Source organism: Saccopteryx leptura, chromosome 4, assembly GCF_036850995.1.
Source record: "Saccopteryx leptura isolate mSacLep1 chromosome 4, mSacLep1_pri_phased_curated, whole genome shotgun sequence".
Taxonomy (NCBI): Eukaryota; Metazoa; Chordata; class Mammalia; order Chiroptera; family Emballonuridae; genus Saccopteryx; species Saccopteryx leptura.
In genome coordinates this window covers 220,159,876-220,180,946 of record NC_089506.1, presented here as the reverse complement: position 1 = coordinate 220,180,946, position 21,071 = coordinate 220,159,876, and the positions used below count along the sequence as shown (strand labels likewise).

Genomic DNA, 21,071 nt, shown 5'->3' with positions numbered 1-21,071 from the left:
AGTGGGACTCAGATCCCACGCCACTCCCGTCAGGCTCAGTGGGACTCAGACCCCACGCCACTCCCGTCAGGCTCAGTGGGACTCAGCCAGACCCCACGTCACTCCCGTCAGGCTCAGTGGGACTCAGTCAGACCCCACGTCACTCCCGTCAGGCTCAGTGGGACTCGGTCAGACCCCACGTCACTCCCGTCAGGTTCAGTGGGACTCAGACCCCACGTCACTCCCGTCAGGTTCAGTGGGACTCAGACCCCACGTCACTCCCGTCAGGTTCAGTGGGACTCAGACCCCACGTCACTCCCGTCAGGTTCAGTGGGACTCAGTCAGACCCCACGTCACTCCCGTCAGGTTCAGTGGGACTCAGACCCCACGTCACTCCCGTAGGTTCAGTGGGACTCAGACCCCACGTCACTCCCGTCAGGCTCAGTGGGACTCAGACCCCACGTCACTCCCGTCAGGCTCAGTGGGACTCAATCAGACCCCACGTCACTCCCGTCAGGTTCAGTGGGACTCAGACCCCACATCACTCCCGTCAGGTTCAGTGGGACTCAGACCCCACGTCACTCCCGTCAGGCTCAGTGGGACTCAGACCCCACGTCACTCCCGTCAGGTTCAGGAGGACTCAGACCCCACGTCACTCCCGTCAGGTTCAGTGGGACTCAGACCCCACGTCACTCCCGTCAGGCTCAGTGGGACTCGGTCAGACCCCACGTCACTCCCGTCAGGCTCAGTGGGACTCGGTCAGACCCCACGTCACTCCCGTCAGGTTCAGTGGGACTCAGACCCCACGTCACTCCCGTCAGGCTCAGTGGGACTCGGTCAGACCCCACGTCACTCCCGTCAGGTTCAGTGGGACTCAGACCCCACGTCACTCCCGTCAGGCTCAGTGGGACTCAGACCCCACGTCACTCCCGTCAGGTTCAGGAGGACTCAGACCCCACGTCACTCCCGTCAGGCTCAGTGGGACTCAGACCCCACGTCACTCCCGTCAGGCTCAGTGGGACTCGGTCAGACCCCACGTCACTCCCGTCAGGTTCAGTGGGACTCAGACCCCACGTCACTCCCGTCAGGCTCAGTGGGACTCAGTCAGACCCCACGTCACTCCCGTCAGGCTCAGTGGGACTCAGACCCCACGTCACTCCCGTCAGGTTCAGGGGGACTCAGACCCCACGTCACTCCCGTCAGGCTCAGTGGGACTCAGACCCCACGCCACTCCCGTCAGGTTCAGGGGGACTCAGTCAGACCCCACGTCACTCCCGTCAGGTTCAGTGGGACTCAGACCCCACGTCACTCCCGTCAGGCTCAGTGGGACTCAGACCCCACGTCACTCCCGTCAGGTTCAGGAGGACTCAGACCCCACGTCACTCCCGTCAGGTTCAGTGGGACTCAGACCCCACGTCACTCCCGTCAGGCTCAGTGGGACTCGGTCAGACCCCACGTCACTCCCGTCAGGTTCAGTGGGACTCAGACCCCACGTCACTCCCGTCAGGTTCAGTGGGACTCAGACCCCACGTCACTCCCGTCAGGTTCAGTGGGACTCAGACCCCACGTCACTCCCGTCAGGCTCAGTGGGACTCAGACCCCACGTCACTCCCGTCAGGCTCAGTGGGACTCGGTCAGACCCCACGTCACTCCCGTCAGGTTCAGTGGGACTCAGACCCCACGTCACTCCCGTCAGGCTCAGTGGGACTCAGACCCCACGTCACTCCCGTCAGGCTCAGTGGGACTCAGACCCCACGTCACTCCCGTCAGGCTCAGTGGGACTCAGACCCCACGTCACTCCCGTCAGGCTCAGTGGGACTCAGACCCCACGTCACTCCCGTCAGGCTCAGTGGGACTCAGACCCCACGCCACTCCCGTCAGGTTCAGTGGGACTCAGATCCCACGCCACTCCCGTCAGGCTCAGTGGGACTCAGACCCCACGCCACTCCCGTCAGGCTCAGTGGGACTCAGCCAGACCCCACGTCACTCCCGTCAGGCTCAGTGGGACTCAGTCAGACCCCACGTCACTCCCGTCAGGCTCAGTGGGACTCGGTCAGACCCCACGTCACTCCCGTCAGGTTCAGTGGGACTCAGACTCCACGTCACTCCCGTCAGGTTCAGTGGGACTCAGACCCCACGTCACTCCCGTCAGGTTCAGTGGGACTCAGACCCCACGTCACTCCCGTCAGGCTCAGTGGGACTCAGTCAGACCCCACGTCACTCCCGTCAGGTTCAGTGGGACTCAGACCCCACGTCACTCCCGTAGGTTCAGTGGGACTCAGACCCCACGTCACTCCCGTCAGGCTCAGTGGGACTCAGACCCCACGTCACTCCCGTCAGGCTCAGTGGGACTCAATCAGACCCCACGTCACTCCCGTCAGGTTCAGTGGGACTCAGACCCCACATCACTCCCGTCAGGTTCAGTGGGACTCAGACCCCACGTCACTCCCGTCAGGCTCAGTGGGACTCAGACCCCACGTCACTCCCGTCAGGCTCAGTGGGACTCAATCAGACCCCACGCCACTCCCGTCAGGTTCAGTGGGACTCAATCAGACCCCACGTCACTCCCGTCAGGTTCAGTGGGACTCAGACCCCACGTCACTCCCGTCAGGCTCAGTGGGACTCAGACCCCACGTCACTCCCGTCAGGTTCAGGGGGACTCAGACCCCACGTCACTCCCGTCAGGCTCAGGGGGACTCAGACCCCACGCCACTCCCGTCAGGCTCAGTGGGACTCGGTCAGACCCCACGTCACTCCCGTCAGGTTCAGTGGGACTCAGTCAGACCCCACGTCACTCCCGTCAGGCTCAGTGGGACTCAGACCCCACGTCACTCCCGTCAGGTTCAGTGGGACTCAGACCCCACGTCACTCCCGTCTGGTTCAGTGGGACTCAGACCCCACGTCACTCCCGTCAGGTTCAGTGGGACTCAGACCCCACGTCACTCCCGTCAGGCTCAGTGGGACTCAGACCCCACGTCACTCCCGTCAGGTTCAGTGGGACTCAGACCCCACGTCACTCCCGTCAGGTTCAGTGGGACTCAGACCCCACGTCACTCCCGTCTGGTTCAGTGGGACTCAGACCCCACGTCACTCCCGTCAGGTTCAGTGGGACTCAGACCCCACGTCACTCCCGTCAGGTTCAGTGGGACTCGGTCAGACCCCACGTCACTCCCGTCAGGTTGGCAAAGTGACAAAGACTGGCAATACTAAGTGCTGGCAAGGTGACAGGGTGAGAGGCCCGGTTACAGGACAGATACTCAGTGTGGCCGCGGCGAGGAGGAGTCAGGAAACACCGAGTGGGGTTGCGGAAGTGTGTACGACCAGTGCCGCCTCCAGCGGTGTCCCCTGCATGTGTGCACAAGGTAGGGGGTCGTCGCGGCCACCGTTCTTTTTTTTTTTTTTTTTTTTCATTTTTCTGAAGCTGGAAACAGGGATAGACAGTCAGACAGACTCCCGCATGCGCCCGACCGGGATCCACCCAGCACGCCCACCAGGGGCGGTGCTCTGCCCCCCAGGGGGGGATGCTCTGCCCATCCTGGGCGTTGCCATATTGTGACCAGAGCCACTCTAGCGCCTGAGGCAGAGGCCACAGAGCCATGCCCAGCGCCCGGGCCATCTTTGCTCCAATGGAGCCTTGGCTGTGGGAGGGGAAGAGAGAGACAGAGAGGAAAGCGCGGCGGAGGGGTGGAGAAGCAGATGGGCGCTTCTCCTATGTGCCCTGGCCGGGAATCGAACCCGGGTCCTCCGCACGCTAGGCCGACGCTCTACTGCTGAGCCAACCAGCCAGGGCCCGCGGCCACCGTTCTTAGGAGCAGAAAACTGGACACAGCCTCAGGGTCCACCAGCGGGAGTGCGTGAATCGCCTGCACCATGTGTGACCCAGGTCAACATGGACAGAACTCAGAAACTTAATTTTCAGTTTGAAAAACCAAATGTATAAAATCAAACCCCCCAAATAGTATACTTTCATGATGATATATCTACGTCGCAGAATTATTTTTAAAATGCAGCAGAGGGGCTCACAGCAGATCCTGGAGAGTGGGTGGGGGGCCTTGGGCGCGCAGAGGAGGGGACTGAGGCGGGTGACCTCAGCACGGGACGCTGCCCAGCATCGGGTTGGAGTGGAGTTAGTGGGCGGTAAAGGCGTGCCTACGTGGGGTCCAGTTGGTGGATATTTGGGGTAACTCAAGAGTGAGGCTTGAGGGGGAGGTAGGGTCAAGGGAATGTTTTTTTAAAAAAGCTGAAGGCAAAAATCAATGGCAGATGATTAAAGAAATTAGCAGGTCGGGGGATCATTGCTGGAGCAAGAAGGGGGGAAGGAAAGATCCTCATTCTTCTGAGAAGTGAGTGGGGGGTAAGAACAGGTGCAAACGCAGGTGAGCTTTGGGCGACCGGGGGGGACGTGCAGGGAGTTAGAGCTTGATCTTTCTAACACATCTCGTTTCTGTGGCGATGGCTGTCGTGTGTACCTTCTGAAGTTCTTGTTTATGTGTTTAGCCTGGAATCATCAATCAGGTTGTGTTTAGGACTTACTCACACATCTGCCTTCCCCCCCCCCCCCCCTTTGGGGAAGCCTTGTCGTAATTCACAGGTTGCAAGGTGCAGTGTCCTTTTAGCAGAAGGTGAGTGAGTCTTGACGTTCAGGGACGCGAGTGGGTTTCTGGGGCAGGTGAGCGAGGGAAGATCAGGTGTGGGTTGTCACAGCTGATACGGTAAGCCCGAGCCCCTCCACATCACGGAGTCTTATTCTGGGTTCCAAGCTGACCTCTCCTGCTTGCTAGTTCCTGAATAGGAGTGGGGTTTTTCTTTGTTTAAAAACCTCTTTGGCCTGACCAGGCGGTGGCGCAGTGGATAGAGCGTCAGACTGGGATGTGGAGGACCCAGGTTTGAGACCCAGGGGTTGCCAGCTTGAGCACGAGCTCATCTGGTTTGAGCAGAGCTCACCAGCTTGGACCCAAGGTCACTGGCTCGAGCAAGGGATTACTCTGTCCACAGTCAAGGCACGTATGAGAAAGCAACTAAGGTGTCGCAACAAAAAACTAATGATTGATGCTTCTCATCTCTCTGTTCCTGTCTGTCTGTCCCTGTCTATTCCTCTCTCTGACTCTCTCTCTGTAAAACAAACCAAAAAAAAAACCTCTTTCAGTGTTCTTTTTTTAAAAAATTAAGGCTTTTAGATATTTCCATGGAGTTTTGATGCTTTTCCTAATTTGTTTAGTACTTTGGACATGGAAAGTGATAATGGACACTAACTATAATGTAATTTTTTTTGTGTGTGGCAGAGACAGAGTCACAGAGAGGGACAGATAGGGACAGACAGACAGGAAAGGAGAGAGATGAGAAGCATCGATTCTTCGTTGCAGCACCTTAGTTCATTGATTGATTTCTCATATATGCCTTGACTGGGGTGGGGGGGGCGCGGGGAGGGGGGCTACAGCAAACCCTGAGTCAGGGACCTTGGGCTCAAGCTGGTGAGCTTTGCTCAAACCAGATGAGCCTGCGCTCAAGCTGGCGACCTCAGGGTCTTGAACCTTGTTCCTCCACATCCCAGACTGACGCTCTATTCACTGCGCCACCGCCTGGTCAGGCAATAATGTAATTTCTTGAAGGTTATTCATGTTGTTTTTAATTCTTCATGGCATGAGCTTGCCTAAAAGGAACTAGATTCTGCTACATGTATATCAGTATTTCTGTATTGTATCAGTTAGTTCTTTGTGTGTAACAATTTCTTCCAAACAAGGTTTTGAACAGCTCACAATTTAGTTGCTCAGGATCTTTTTTTTTTTTTTTTTTTGTATTTTTCTGAAGCTGGAAACGGGGAGAGACGGTCAGACAGACTCCCGCATGTGCCCGACCGGGATCCACCCGGCACGCCCACCAGGGGCGACGCTCTGCCCACCAGGGGGTGATGCTCTGCCCCTCCGGGGCGTCGCTCTGCCGCGACCAGAGCCACTCTAGCGCCTGGGGCAGAGGCCAAGGAGCCATCCCCAGCGCCCGGGCCATCTTTGCTCCAATGGAGCCTTGGCTGCGGGAGGGGAAGAGAGAGACAGAGAGGAAGGAGAGGGGGAGGGGTGGAGAGGCAGATGGGTGCTTCTCCTGTGTGCCCTGGCCGGGAATCGAACCCGGGACTTCTGCACACCAGGCCAACGCTCTACCACTGAGCCAACCGGCCAGGGCCGTTGCTCAGGATCTTAAATTGAGAGTTTGGGCTGGGTTTAGTGGGGTGGTTCATGTGCACGTGAGAGTCTGGCTTCCAGTTTGCTACTGATCATTGGCCAAAGCGAGTGACGTGACTGGCCCGGATCCCAGGGAAGGGATGGTCCCCACCTGCCAAGGGGCAGAACCTGCGGTTTGGCATGGCCACAGTGCGGGTGCAGGTGGGGGGAGGCTCTGTGGCCATTTCAGTGTTGTCAGTAACCAGACAAACCGTGATCACTGCTCACCTCTGCAGTGTCACTCTTTGGGACATGACTGTGTCACCCACGCGTCCCTGGGCTGATGGACCCTGACTTGCCGAGTGTTTCTGGTGTTCCTGGGGCGTGTCCAGCGAGGGTCCCAGCCCAACGGAAACGTGCGTGCCTCTCTCGTCCCCAGGTTGCCGACGCTCCTGATAACCGAGTGCGTGCTGGTCTACATGACCCCGGAGCAGTCCAGTAGCCTCATCCAGTGGGCGGCCAGGACGTTCGGGACGGCCATGTTCATAAACTACGAGCAGGTGAGAGGAAGCAGGGAGGGCGCGGTCTGCCCCAGCCCAGCGGTGGCCGCCCCTCTGCGCACCCCGCGCCCGCGCCAACTCTCTCTTGTCCACGGGCCCCAGACGTCTCCCTTCCTGCTGGGGCCGCCAGTTTCCCGGCTCCGGCTTCTCAACCCCCTGCCGACCTGGGGCCGGAGTTCCTGGGACTGCTGCCTTGGCCCTTGTGGAAGGTGCCACGTGAGCCTTACATGTCCACCCAGAGAGAAACCACCGGTTCTTGTCGTTGTCCTGTGAACTCTGGGTTCCTGTCACGTACTGTTAGTGACGAATTTTTGGTTCGTTGTGACAAAGTAACACTGTGTGTATGCTATCATATACATAAGATGACATTTTGTGGCATTTGTACACATATAGAATCTAATTACAGTTTTTTACACAGGTTTTTTTTCATTCAAAAGCCATACTACACGCAGAATAAAAATACATCAAGAAGTACAGAAGGGCAGCGAGGCCGCGGAAGTCCCCCCACGCCAGGCCTCCGCCCTCGCCCCGGGGGAGCCGTGTGGCCAGCGCCCAGTCTCCTGCATATGCAAATGCAGAGACTTTTTTTATAAATTTTATTTACTGGTTTAGAGAGAGAGAGGGAAAGTGGGCAAGGAGCGGGAAGCATCACCTCATAGTTGCTTCCCACGTGTGCCTTGACCGGGCCAGCCGGGGCTTCGGACCTGTGACCTCCGCCTTACAGGCCGTGCTCTGTCCACTGCGTCACCACAGGGCAGGCGAGTGGTTTCTTCTTACAGGCAGATGGGAGAATACAGGACACATTCCCCTGCACCTCATTTTTCAAGAGTTCTCGGATCTTAGAGCTCATTCCGTATTGCTGCCTGTGTTTGTATCTTTACGTCTTTCTCGTTTCCCCGCCGTGTGGCATCTCGTTATATGACGTGTGCAGAACTGGTTCGCCCCCAGATGGTGCACAGTGAACTTCTCTCCAGGTGCTCCCGTCAGGCGTTGCGCTGCAGCGACATCCTGCATCTCTGGACCTGCAGGCAGGAGAGCGCGCTCGCAGTGGGCTGCTGGCCGGGCCCCGGCCGGGCTTGCCGAGGGTGCACCGTGGCCTCCAGGGCCACCTGTCCCTTCTCCCGCCAGCACTGCCCACAGGCCCCGGCGCCCACACTGGGTGTGAGCAACCCTCAGTCCTCGCTGCGTGGAAGGAGGGGTCATTTCACTTCGCTTATCTGAGCGTGACCGCTCACGGCAGTGCCTGGCTGTTCCTCCCCTCCCCAGGTGAACATGGACGATCGCTTTGGGCAGATCATGATTGAAAACCTGCGGAGACGACAGTGTGACCTGGCGGGGGTGGAGACCTGCAAGTCCTTAGAGTCACAGGTCAGCAGGCGGAGATGGGGCGGCCTCTGTACCCGTAGCCAACCCAGAAAGGGTGCCCACGCCTCAGAGATGAGAGTGTGAGCAGCCCTCCGGAGGTCTGTCTGCAGGCAGCCAGGGCCCCACGGGGGCCACAGCTCATCACGCTGGGAACCCCGAGCCCTGCTGGCCTGGCCTGGTATCAGAAACACCTGTTCCCCTAGGCCCTGGTATCTTAACTTGTTATTACCCATTTTCAAACAACAGAAAAGGACAAGGAACGTTAAAACTAACTCCCCCGTCCCACCAGCCTCCTTCGGTAATTAATAGTGGGTAAATACTCCCTCTACATTGTTGTTGCAATATTTTAAGGCAAATCCAAGATAGTATATCATTTCCCCCATAAACAGTTCAGTAGAAATTTCCTCCCAACAGGCCTTTCTCCCCCAGGTCAGCGATGGTAATGCCACGATTACACCTTAGAAATGGGCAGTACCTCCTTTGTAGCATCTAACACCCGGCACGTTCAGTTTCCGCGGTTATGTCTGAACGTGCTCGTCGTGGCGCGTTTGAACCCGAATCCAGACACAGTCTGGACTTTTTTACACCCTCTGTCTCCTGGAAGCTATATAGTAGTCCTAACCCTTTTAAAAAATGTCATTTTTTCGGCCAAAGAGACACCTCCCACTCTTGCCCCCACTCAAGCAGGTAATGGTGTGTGTTCAGTATTAAATGTCGGGGGGAAAGGGAAGAAGATTGGGGGGCCGGGTGGGCTTCTGAAAGAGTCACAGAAGTTCTCGTGTGTGCTCATGACAGTGCCTTCTCCGTTTCCCTCCCCCGCCCGTCTCAGCGAGATCGGCTCCTGTCGAATGGGTGGGAAGCAGCGTCAGCCGTGAACATGATGGAATTGTACAACAGATTACCCCGGACTGAAGTCAGCAGGTACGGAGCCCGAGGCGTCACTCGGGGTCCTCTCACGGGAGATGCACAGAACCCTGACCAGACGCGTCTTGAAACGAACGCGGTCACCCGCTCCCCCAGGTCACACAGTCTGGCACCTCGACGGGCACTGAGCTGGGAGCGGAGACGGGGTCGGTGCCAGAGCACGGTCTCCGGCAGCACAAGCAGGCGCCCCTGCACAGTCCCCGGAGCGCGCTCTGCGGCAGGCGCTGTGCTGCTGCGTGTCTGGGGGGAGGGAGGGCAGGACATTGTTCAGAGGGGTCTGGGGCAGCCTCTGCTGTGCATGTGTCAGTGGACCGTCCTCTCCTTAGGACAGAAGCACAGGCTTGTAAAGCAACAGAAAGTACAGGAAGTGTCGTGTCGTGCTGCTGTTCCCAAGCGGGTGCATTCTTCCTCTGTGCACTTGTCAATAAGACAAGTACTTACTGATCTATAGCACTGTGTTGTTTTGAATCAGTAGCTTCATGTTACGTGTATTAGTTTGTAAGTCGTCTTTTCTTAAGAAGCCCTGCAGTAGATTGTATTTCTGTTTACTTGTCAAAACTCCACGGGTCACCGTGTCTAACTGCGTGATTCTTGTCCGGGGCGGCTGTGTGGCTGACCTGTGCGTCCTCTGTGTTTCATCTTGTTCGTTTCTCTATGGTAACGACCCTGCAGGGCACATTGCACGTCCATCTCTGGACAGTGTCGGTGCCGGTTCCTTCTGGGCTGTGACTGTCCTTCCTGCTCTGTGCTGTGTCCTCTGCCTTCGGGACCTGCCCGCATCAGTGTTGGTCTCGTGCAAGACGAGAAGAATTTCTGGTCTTGCTTCTCCACAGACTTTCCTCTTAACTGTTAGAAGCGTCTCTTTGTTCAGGTCTGCGTGTCAAAGCCCTGAGGTTCTGCCAGTGCTGTGTGCACAGGTGTGCGTGTCAAAGCCCTGAGGTTCTGCCAGTGCTGTCTGCACAGGTGTGCGTGTCAAAGCCCTGAGGGTCTGCAGTGCTGTCTGCAAGGTGTGCGTGTCAAAGCCCTGAGGGTCTGCAGTGCTGTCTGCACAGGTGTGCGTGTCAAAGCCCTGAGGGTCTGTGCCAGTGCTGTCTGCACAGGTGTGCGTGTCAAAGCCCTGAGGGTCTGTGCCAGTGCTATCTGCACAGGTGTGCGTGTCAAAGCCCTGAGGGTCTGCAGTGCTGTGTGCACAGGTGTGCGTGTCAAAGCCCTGAGGGTCTGCAGTGCTGTCTGCACAGGTGTGCGTGTCAAAGCCCTGAGGGTCTGCAGTGCTGTCTGCACAGGTGTGCGTGTCAAAGCCCTGAGGGTCTGCAGTGCTGTCTGCACAGGTGTGCGTGTCAAAGCCCTGAGGGTCTGCAGTGCTGTCTGCACAGGTGTGCGTGTCAAAGCCCTGAGGGTCTGCAGTGCTGTCTGCACAGGTGTGCGTGTCAAAGCCCTGAGGGTCTGCAGTGCTGTCTGCACAGGTGTGCGTGTCAAAGCCCTGAGGGTCTGCAGTGCTGTCTGCACAGGTGTGCGTGTCAAAGCCCTGAGGGTCTGCAGTGCTGTCTGCAAGGTGTGCGTGTCAAAGCCCTGAGGGTCTGCAGTGCTGTCTGCACAGGTGTGCGTGTCAAAGCCCTGAGGGTCTGTGCCAGTGCTGTCTGCACAGGTGTGCGTGTCAAAGCCCTGAGGGTCTGCCAGTGCTGTCTGCACAGGTGTGCGTGTCAAAGCCCTGAGGGTCTGTGCCAGTGCTGTCTGCACAGGTGTGCGTGTCAAAGCCCTGAGGGTCTGCAGTGCTGTCTGCACAGGTGTGCGTGTCAAAGCCCTGAGGGTCTGTGCCAGTGCTGTCTGCACAGGTGTGCGTGTCAAAGCCCTGAGGGTCTGCAGTGCTGTCTGCACAGGTGTGCGTGTCAAAGCCCTGAGGGTCTGCAGTGCTGTCTGCACAGGTGTGCGTGTCAAAGCCCTGAGGGTCTGCAGTGCTGTCTGCACAGGTGTGCGTGTCAAAGCCCTGAGGGTCTGTGCCAGTGCTGTCTGCACAGGTGTGCGTGTCAAAGCCCTGAGGGTCTGTGCCAGTGCTGTCTGCACAGGTGTGCGTGTCAAAGCCCTGAGGGTCTGTGCCAGTGCTGTCTGCACAGGTGTGCGTGTCAAAGCCCTGAGGGTCTGTGCCAGTGCTGTCTGCACAGGTGTGCGTGTCAAAGCCCTGAGGGTCTGCAGTGCTGTGTGCACAGGTGTGCGTGTCAAAGCCCTGAGGGTCTGTGCCAGTGCTGTCTGCACAGGTGTGCGTGTCACAGCCCTGAGGGTCTGTGCCAGTGCTGTCTGCACAGGTGTGCGTGTCAAAGCCCTGAGGGTCTGCAGTGCTGTCTGCACAGGTGTGCGTGTCAAAGCCCTGAGGGTCTGCAGTGCTGTCTGCACAGGTGTGCGTGTCAAAGCCCTGAGGGTCTGCAGTGCTGTCTGCACAGGTGTGCGTGTCAAAGCCCTGAGGGTCTGTGCCAGTGCTGTCTGCACAGGTGTGCGTGTCAAAGCCCTGAGGGTCTGTGCCAGTGCTGTCTGCACAGGTGTGCGTGTCAAAGCCCTGAGGGTCTGTGCCAGTGCTGTGTGCACAGGTGTGCGTGTCAAAGCCCTGAGGGTCTGCAGTGCTGTCTGCACAGGTGTGCGTGTCAAAGCCCTGAGGGTCTGCAGTGCTGTCTGCACAGGTGTGCGTGTCAAAGCCCTGAGGGTCTGCAGTGCTGTCTGCACAGGTGTGCGTGTCAAAGCCCTGAGGGTCTGCAGTGCTGTCTGCACAGGTGTGCGTGTCAAAGCCCTGAGGGTCTGCAGTGCTGTCTGCACAGGTGTGCGTGTCAAAGCCCTGAGGTTCTGCCAGAGCTGTGTGCACAGGTGTGCGTGTCAAAGCCCTGAGGTTCTGCCAGTGCTGTGTGCACAGGTGTGCGTGTCAAAGCCCTGAGGGTCTGCAGTGCTGTCTGCACAGGTGTGCGTGTCAAAGCCCTGAGGGTCTGTGCCAGTGCTGTCTGCACAGGTGTGCGTGTCACAGCCCTGAGGGTCTGTGCCAGTGCTGTCTGCACAGGTGTGCGTGTCAAAGCCCTGAGGGTCTGTGCCAGTGCTGTGTGCACAGGTGTGCGTGTCAAAGCCCTGAGGGTCTGCAGTGCTGTGTGCACAGGTGTGCGTGTCAAAGCCCTGAGGGTCTGTGCCAGTGCTGTCTGCACAGGTGTGCGTGTCAAAGCCCTGAGGGTCTGTGCCAGTGCTGTGTGCACAGGTGTGCGTGTCAAAGCCCTGAGGGTCTGTGCCAGTGCTGTGTGCACAGGTGTGCGTGTCAAAGCCCTGAGGGTCTGCAGTGCTGTGTGCACAGGTGTGCGTGTCAAAGCCCTGAGGGTCTGTGCCAGTGCTGTCTGCACAGGTGTGCGTGTCACAGCCCTGAGGGTCTGTGCCAGTGCTGTCTGCACAGGTGTGCGTGTCAAAGCCCTGAGGGTCTGTGCCAGTGCTGTCTGCACAGGTGTGCGTGTCAAAGCCCTGAGGGTCTGCAGTGCTGTCTGCACAGGTGTGCGTGTCAAAGCCCTGAGGGTCTGTGCCAGTGCTGTGTGCACAGGTGTGCGTGTCAAAGCCCTGAGGGTCTGCAGTGCTGTGTGCACAGGTGTGCGTGTCAAAGCCCTGAGGGTCTGTGCCAGTGCTGTGTGCACAGGTGTGCGTGTCAAAGCCCTGAGGGTCTGTGCCAGTGCTGTGTGCACAGGTGTGCGTGTCAAAGCCCTGAGGGTCTGCAGTGCTGTGTGCACAGGTGTGCGTGTCACAGCCCTGAGGGTCTGCCAGTGCTGTCTGCACAGGTGTGCGTGTCAAAGCCCTGAGGGTCTGCAGTTCTGTCTGCACAGGTGTGCGTGTCAAAGCCCTGAGGGTCTGCAGTGCTGTCTGCACAGGTGTGCGTGTCAAAGCCCTGAGGGTCTGTGCCAGTGCTGTCTGCACAGGTGTGCGTGTCAAAGCCCTGAGGGTCTGCAGTGCTGTGTGCACAGGTGTGCGTGTCAAAGCCCTGAGGGTCTGTGCCAGTGCTGTCTGCACAGGTGTGCGTGTCAAAGCCCTGAGGGTCTGTGCCAGTGCTGTCTGCACAGGTGTGCGTGTCAAAGCCCTGAGGGTCTGCAGTTCTGTCTGCACAGGTGTGCGTGTCAAAGCCCTGAGGGTCTGCAGTGCTGTCTGCACAGGTGTGCGTGTCAAAGCCCTGAGGGTCTGCAGTGCTGTCTGCACAGGTGTGCGTGTCAAAGCCCTGAGGGTCTGCAGTGCTGTCTGCACAGGTGTGCGTGTCAAAGCCCTGAGGGTCTGTGCCAGTGCTGTCTGCACAGGTGTGCGTGTCACAGCCCTGAGGGTCTGTGCCAGTGCTGTCTGCACAGGTGTGCGTGTCACAGCCCTGAGGGTCTGTGCCAGTGCTGTCTGCACAGGTGTGCGTGTCAAAGCCCTGAGGGTCTGCAGTGCTGTGTGCACAGGTGTGCGTGTCAAAGCCCTGAGGGTCTGCAGTTCTGTCTGCACAGGTGTGCGTGTCAAAGCCCTGAGGGTCTGCAGTGCTGTGTGCACAGGTGTGCGTGTCAAAGCCCTGAGGGTCTGCAGTTCTGTCTGCACAGGTGTGCGTGTCAAAGCCCTGAGGGTCTGCAGTGCTGTGTGCACAGGTGTGCGTGTCAAAGCCCTGAGGGTCTGCAGTTCTGTCTGCACAGGTGTGCGTGTCAAAGCCCTGAGGGTCTGCAGTGCTGTGTGCACAGGTGTGCGTGTCAAAGCCCTGCGGGTCTGTGCCAGTGCTGTCTGCACAGGTGTGCGTGTCAAAGCCCTGAGGGTCTGTGCCAGTGCTGTGTGCACAGGTGTGCGTGTCAAAGCCCTGAGGGTCTGCAGTGCTGTGTGCACAGGTGTGCGTGTCAAAGCCCTGAGGGTCTGTGCCAGTGCTGTCTGCACAGGTGTGCGTGTCAAAGCCCTGAGGGTCTGTGCCAGTGCTGTGTGCACAGGTGTGCGTGTCAAAGCCCTGAGGGTCTGTGCCAGTGCTGTGTGCACAGGTGTGCGTGTCAAAGCCCTGAGGGTCTGTGCCAGTGCTGTCTGCACAGGTGTGCGTGTCAAAGCCCTGAGGGTCTGTGCCAGTGCTGTCTGCACAGGTGTGCGTGTCACAGCCCTGAGGGTCTATGCCAGTGCTGTCTGCACAGGTGTGCGTGTCAAAGCCCTGAGGGTCTGCAGTGCTGTCTGCACAGGTGTGCGTGTCAAAGCCCTGAGGGTCTGTGCCAGTGCTGTGTGCACAGGTGTGCGTGTCAAAGCCCTGAGGGTCTGCAGTGCTGTGTGCACAGGTGTGCGTGTCAAAGCCCTGAGGATCTGTGCCAGTGCTGTCTGCACAGGTGTGCGTGTCAAAGCCCTGAGGGTCTGTGCCAGTGCTGTGTGCACAGGTGTGCGTGTCAAAGCCCTGAGGATCTGTGCCAGTGCTGTCTGCACAGGTGTGCGTGTCAAAGCCCTGAGGGTCTGTGCCAGTGCTGTGTGCACAGGTGTGCGTGTCAAAGCCCTGAGGATCTGCCAGTGCTGTCTGCACGCGCTCAGCTCACTGCTTCCCGGGTTCCTCCAGAGCTTGCCGCCCCCCTGGCCGCTGTCCCTTTGCCCCATGCCAGGACGGCTGCGGTCAATGGCCCTGGCCCGGCATGGGTGGCGGGCTGGCCCTCACAGTCCTCCGGGCACCCAGGGAGGGGGCGGTGCCGGTGCCGGGCGGGCAGCAGCTGGCCCGCATGTCACAGACTTCTGTAAGGTGGGACAGCTCTGCTGTGCACCCCAGGCTGAGCGGTCCTCCTGGCTCTGAGGGCCACGTGGTTTGTGTCCGCATTGCCCAGGGCTTTGCCGGATGCTGTGCATGGAGACAGGTGGGGCAGCCCGTTGACTCAGCAGTGCTGCCCGCCTCGTACTTTCTCTGAGCACGAGGGCAGGGCCTGGTTGGCACAGGGCGGGGCTGTGCCCGCCTGTGGAGTGTGCGTCCACGTGCTGGTGCTGGTGCCTGCTGGCCGCTGAACTTGGTAATGACCTTGTTCAAGTGCTGGCTTCTAGAACGTGGGTCAGGAAGCGTGCCCTGAGTGTCTGCTGGTTAGGTAGGAACGTTAGCCAGGAAGCATCCAGAGTTCTTCATGGATAGACGTTCACACGTCAGATGTGACCCCTGGGCCTGCACAGCGTGACAGGACCAAGCGCACAGACACAGCTGTGTGCACCTGCGTGCACCCCTCAGCCTGCACAGCGTGACAGGACCAAGTGCACGGACACAGCTGTGTGCACCTGCGTGCACCCCCTCAGCCTGCACAGCGTGACAGGACCAAGTGCACGGACACAGCTGTGTGCACCCCCTCAGCCTGCACAGCGTGACAGGACCAAGTGCACGGACACAGCTGTGTGCACCTGCGTGCACCCCCTCAGCCTGCACAGCGTGACAGGACCAAGTGCACAGACACAGCTGTGTGCACCTGCGTGCACCCCCTCAGCCTGCACAGCGTGACAGGACCAAGTGCACGGACACAGCTGTGTGCACCTGTGTGCACCCCCTCAGCCTGCACAGCGTGACAGGACCAAGTGCACGGACACAGCTGTGTGCACCCCCTCAGCCTGCACAGCGTGACAGGACCAAGTGCACGGACACAGCTGTGTGCATCTGTGTGCACCCCCTCAGCCTGCACAGCGTGACAGGACCAAGTGCACAGACAGAGCTGTGTGCACCTGCGTGCACCCCCTCAGCCTGCACAGCCTGACAGGACCAAGTGCACGGACACAGCTGTGTGCACCCCCTCAGCCTGCACAGCGTGACAGGACCAAGTGCACGGACACAGCTGTGTGCACCCCCTCAGCCTGCACAGCGTGACAGGACCAAGTGCACAGACACAGCTGTGTGCACCTGCGTGCACCCCCTCAGCCTGCACAGCCTGACAGGACCAAGTGCACGGACACAGCTGTGTGCACCTGTGTGCACCCCCTCAGCCTGCACAGCGTGACAGGACCAAGTGCACAGACACAGCTGTGTGCACCTGTGTGCACCCCCTCAGCCTGCACAGCGTGACAGGACCAAGTGCACGGACACAGCTGTGTGAACCCCCTCAGCCTGCACAGAGTGTTAATATTGGCTGTTGTGAATATAGGAATGTGGATCAGTTTTTATTTTTTTTATAATTTTTTAGAGCCTGAAATTTTCCTCCAGTGTGGGTGCATATGACAGAAAATATTTTAAAAAGCTATTGTTTCACACTGTAATGCTGGCGGCAGAGGCCAGGCCGGTCCACACTGGATTCGGGCAGACGGCAGAGGGACTGGGGGGGGCCAGAAAGCACTGGGCTGTTCCCGTTTATTAGAGTCTCCCGACGGCGGACGAGCACACGGGCAGGGAAGCCGCTTCTCACGGCAGCGGGTGAAGGAACAGCGAAGTGGCCCCTCGCAGTGGCGGGCAGGCGATCCGCCCCGGGGCAGCCCCCGCAGCCTTACACGGCTGCACATACGTGGCTTTCTGCCTCATGCCACGCAGGAACCGTGCAGAGTGCTTGCAGCCGGGAAGCCAGCGAGCCAGCCCGACAGCCGTCTCCCACATGTATTTGTTCATTGTTCTGTGCATGCACACGTTTGAAAGTTTACATCTGAAAAAAATCCTTAATCATGTAGGTACGTGCTTAAAAATGAGGTTAGTATAGAGTGCAGACAGAAACCCTCCCCGCACACCCCACCGCTCACGCACCGCCTTCTCTCCGTTCTCTGTGTTGTCCCGAGTGGCCCACTCTTCAGCGTCCTGTGCGCAGACGGCGTCCGTGCCCGCGCTTGCCCTTCACGTGGGCAGCACTAAGCCGTGCCCACTGCTCAGCAGACAGCCTGCTTCGTGAGCGCCGGGCCGTGTCTCAGCGGCGGTTGGTGGCGGTCCGCACGGACCCACCTGCCCTTTCCAGGGGCCGCAGTGCCCTGTGGCCGCCCTGATGGGTCAGCTGAGTCTTCCCGTCTGTGGCTGCTGTCCCCGCCCGCAGCTGTGACGGCTCCGTGCCTGAGGCTGAGCGTAGGTCCTGGCACTGACCCGGGACGGCCGTCCCAGTGGAGCTGCCGCGTGAGGGGACGCGCGGGGTGCACACAGCGGAGGGGACCTGCCCTCGGAGCGGCTGTCCACCCGGTCACTCTGGCAACGCAGGCAGCTCCTTTTCCCCGGGTCCCCTCTGCAGGCGTCAGCCTTTGGCCGTCCGGCTGGCAGCTGCAGAGGTGTCGGGTAAATTGACATTTCTTGTCTCATCAGTGAGACAGAAAACCTCGCTTTCCTTTCCCGGTGGATTAGTCTCCCACGTCTGCGCAGCACAGTGGTTCAGCGTTCACGCTCGTGACTGTTGTGTGCTGCACGTGTCATCCTTGTGGACCCGTTTCTCCCGGGAGCCAGAGCCCTTCTCCCCTCCAGTGTCCCCCCCAGCCCCGGCCTGTTCCCAAAGCGCAGCGCTCTGCAGACGGCTTGGTACCCACCGCTGGTGACGCGAACTGCAGCTGTGTCCCTGGGCTCTTCTTTGTTTTTGATTTTGCTTGTGCTTGTTTCTTCTTTTCAATAAAAATAAGTTAGAGTGGAAGCATGCCACACCCACCATCCTGCCGAGTCCTCGCGCAGTGTGGGTCAGGGACAGCTCCCCACGCCCACGACGGCCTCGTCTCCACTGCTGAACCGTGTGTGTGTGGCCGTCTCTGTCGCTGACCGTGTGTGTGTGGCCGTCTCCGTCACTGACCGTGTGCATGTGGCTGTCTCCGTCGCTGACCGTGTGTGCTCTCTCTGCTTGCCCCCAGGATCGAGTCCCTGGAGTTCCTGGACGAGCTGGAGCTCCTGGAGCAGCTGATGCAGCACTACTGCCTGTGCTGGGCCACCCGAGGGGGCGCCGCGCTAGGTACCCACCCGCCCCGCTGTGCCGGGCCATGGGGGTGAGGGGGAGTGAGCTAGGTACCACCCCGCCCCGCTGTGCCGGGCCATGGGGGGGGAGCGAGCTAAGTACTGACTCACTCCGCTGTGCCGGGCCATGGGGTGAGGAGGGAGCGAGCTAGGTACCGCCCCGCCCCGCCCCGCTGTGCCGGGCCATGGGGGTGGGGGAGCGAGCTAGGCACCGCCCCGCCCCGCTGTGCCGGGCCATGGGGGTGAGGGGGGAGCGAGCTAGGCACCGCCCCGCCCCGCTGTGCCGGGCCATGGGGGTGGGGGAGCGAGCTAGGTGCCACCCCGCTGTGCCGGGCCACCAGAGGGGGCACTGAGCTGGGTACCCACCTGCTGCTCCCGCCCCAGCAGGGCACCCATACCTGCAGAGGACATAGGCCTAGCGGGGCTCTCTGCCCCAGGAGAACTAGGGGACGTGCGCTGTGCCCGGGAGCATGCCCAGGGTCAGCCTCACTTCCTGTGTTCTCCAGTGCAGAAGCAGGACTGCCCGGGTGCCGTCCTGTGCCAACTCCCGCCAACCGCCCTTTCCCGCTCTGCTGTGCAGCCTCCTTCCTCAGTGGGAAGGCGAAAGACCTGCACAGTTTAAAATAATGATGATCTTAATCAGAGTCACCCCGTCTGTCTCTAACCAGCTCGTTGCCAGGTCCACTGGGCGGTGCACACAGAGCACGGTGTCCAGCACCCCCATGCAGCTGTGGGGGCACGTTGCCCAGCCTGCAGAGCAGGGCCCTGGGGAGAGAGGGCCCCGTCGGCGCTCCCTGTTCCCGTGGCCTCAGTCCAGTCCCTCCTCAGCTGCCCCGTGCTGCCCCTGCCCCCTCAGGGTCACCCGCGGGTGCCTCGCCAGCCTGTGGAGATCCCCGTGCTGACCTGGACCGGAGGTGCCGTCCCCAGGCCTCCTGCAGGTTGCCCAGGGACGTGCGGCCTCAGACAGGAGACTGCACAGCGGGGCGGGGACTGTCCCCGTGTGAAAACTCCAGGCTGAGCGAGGCCCTTAGTCACTCTCCACTCGTTCACAGAGCGACTCAGCTGTGCAGCGCAGCCCACAGCCTCCTCCTCCGTCTGCTTTTGATTTAAAGTCACTTAGTGGTTTTTTAAAATACTGTTACTGCCCTCCGAATCTTAAACACAATGTAGTTTTTAGAAGAGACTGTGGAAAGTGTGAGTACGGCAGAGAAGGTCACGCGAGGAACCCGGTCACTTCCTCCTGCGGGTTCTCTGTCTCGTGTTTCCAGCAGAGTTGAATTGATAGGTGTGTCACTGATTCTCAACCTTTCTACTTACTATTATAACACAAGTGTGTTCTCTTGCTGTTACAACTGTCTCGTGTTTCCAGCAGAGTTGAATTGATAGGTGTGTCACTGGTTCTCAACCTTTCTACTTATTATTATAACACAAGTGTGTTCTCTTGCTGTTACAAACTCCGTGATGTCGAACATTTGTGAACTTATGTCAAATAAGTTGCAATGATGCTTCCAAAAACCCAAACAAAAAAACACCTCGAATAGCTTCATGAAATTCCATCACCAGGCCGTGTCCTAGCTGACTGAAGTCTCCGGACCTGGGGAATGCAGGCGGTGTGTACTGCTTTTGCGCTGACTCTAGGTTTTCCGGAGATAACAGTGTCCTGGACACAGATGTGATGGCCTGGCTGCCGCCGTGGCGGTCGGTACACGCAGGTGCTCCGTGAAGAGCCGTTTCTGCGTTTGCTCGGAGCTCGGCTCTTTTTTTTTTATTTTTATTTTTATTTATTTATTCATTTTAGAGAGGAGAGGGAGAGACAGAGAGAGAGAGGAGACAGAGAGAGAGAAAGGGGGAGGAGCTGGAAGCATCAACTCCCATATGTGCCTTGATCAGGCAAGCCCAGGGTTTCGAACCGGCGACCTCAGCATTTCCAGGTCAACGCTTTATCCACTGCGCCACCACAGGTCAGGCTTTTTTTTTCGGAGCTCGGCTCTTACGGGACAGGCTTGGAGTTGACCACAGAGTCAAAGCCGTTCCAGTGCTTTCCTGACCCCTTTAAACCACCCAGGAGCCTGTTTCCTTGTGAAATCTCGTCTTAGAAAGCAGGAGACCAGAGCCACAGTGGCCCGCGCGCGAGGTGGCTTGTGTCCCAGAGCTGGGCAAGGGGGCTGGGGTCCGGTGGGTCATCCGCCCCCACCCCAGTCTGTCCCCTTTCTCTGCCCTCGGAGTCTCTCAGCAGCTTCGTGTTTCCTGCCCTCAGGTTTGAAGGAGATCAGTTACTGATCTGTCTGCGGCTCCTGCCGAACCGGAAGCTGCAGCCACCGCCCTCCCCCGAGCCGATGTGCTGTCCGCAGAGTGACGGCCAGGCGGCGTCTCCCTGTCCATCCCTCGCTCGAGAGGCCAGTCCTAGGGCTGCCCACCACTTCTTGTTTCTGTTGACTCACCGTTTAAATAAATGTCAGTTGCCAACTGCCTGTGTGCTGGTCCTTCGCTCTGTGGGTGGGTGATGGGGTCCCCCCGCGTGAGCTGAACCCACAGTCCTGCCTGCGTGCTGGTCCTTCGCTCTGCGGGTGGGTGATGGGGTCCCCCCACGTGAGCTGAACCCACAGTCCTGCCTGCGTGCTGGTCCTTCAGCTCTGGGTGGGTGATGGGGTCCCCCCGCGTGAGCTGAACCCACAGTCCTGCCTGCGTGCTGGTCCTTCGCTCTGTGGGTGGGTGATGGGGTCCCCCCGCGTGAGCTGAACCCACAGTCCTGCCTCCTGCCTGCGTGCTGGTCCTTCAGCTCTGGGTGGGTGATGGGGTCCCCCCGCGTGAGCTGAACCCACAGTCCTGCCTCCTGCCTGCGTGCTGGTCCTTCAGCTCTGGGTGGGTGATGGGGTCCCCCCACGTGAGCTGAACCCAGTCCTGCCTGCGTGCTGGTCCTTCGCTCTGTGGGTGGGTGATGGGGTCCCCCCGCGTGAGCTGAACCCACAGTCCTGCCTCCTGCCTGCGTTCTGGTCCTTCAGCTCTGGGTGGGTGATGGGTTCCTCCCGCGTGAGCTGAACCCACAGTCCTGCCTCCTGCCTGTGTTCTGGTCCTTCAGCTCTGGGTGGGTGATGGGGTCCCCCCGCGTGAGCTGAACCCACAGTCCTGCCTCCTGCCTGCGTGCTGGTCCTTCGCTCTGTGGGTGGGTGATGGGGTCCCCCCGCGTGAGCTGAACCCACAGTCCTGCCTGCGTGCTGGTCCTTCGCTCTGTGGGTGGGTGAT

The 21,071-nt window shown here is 59.3% G+C and overlaps 1 protein-coding gene across 1 annotated transcript in view; it reads left to right on the top strand.

Moving 5' to 3' along the window:
* Positions 1-20,295, top strand: part of LCMT1 (leucine carboxyl methyltransferase 1) — a 56,864-nt gene extending 36,569 nt beyond the window's left edge. Inside the window, exons 7-11 of the mRNA XM_066383380.1 lie at positions 6,574-6,694; positions 7,961-8,062; positions 8,889-8,980; positions 17,729-17,826; positions 20,086-20,295. Of these exons, the coding sequence (XP_066239477.1) occupies positions 6,574-6,694; positions 7,961-8,062; positions 8,889-8,980; positions 17,729-17,826; positions 20,086-20,108 (436 nt within the window). The 3' untranslated portion in view covers positions 20,109-20,295. The remainder of the gene's footprint in view (positions 1-6,573; positions 6,695-7,960; positions 8,063-8,888; positions 8,981-17,728; positions 17,827-20,085) is intronic.
* Positions 20,296-21,071: the final 776 nt, after the last annotated feature.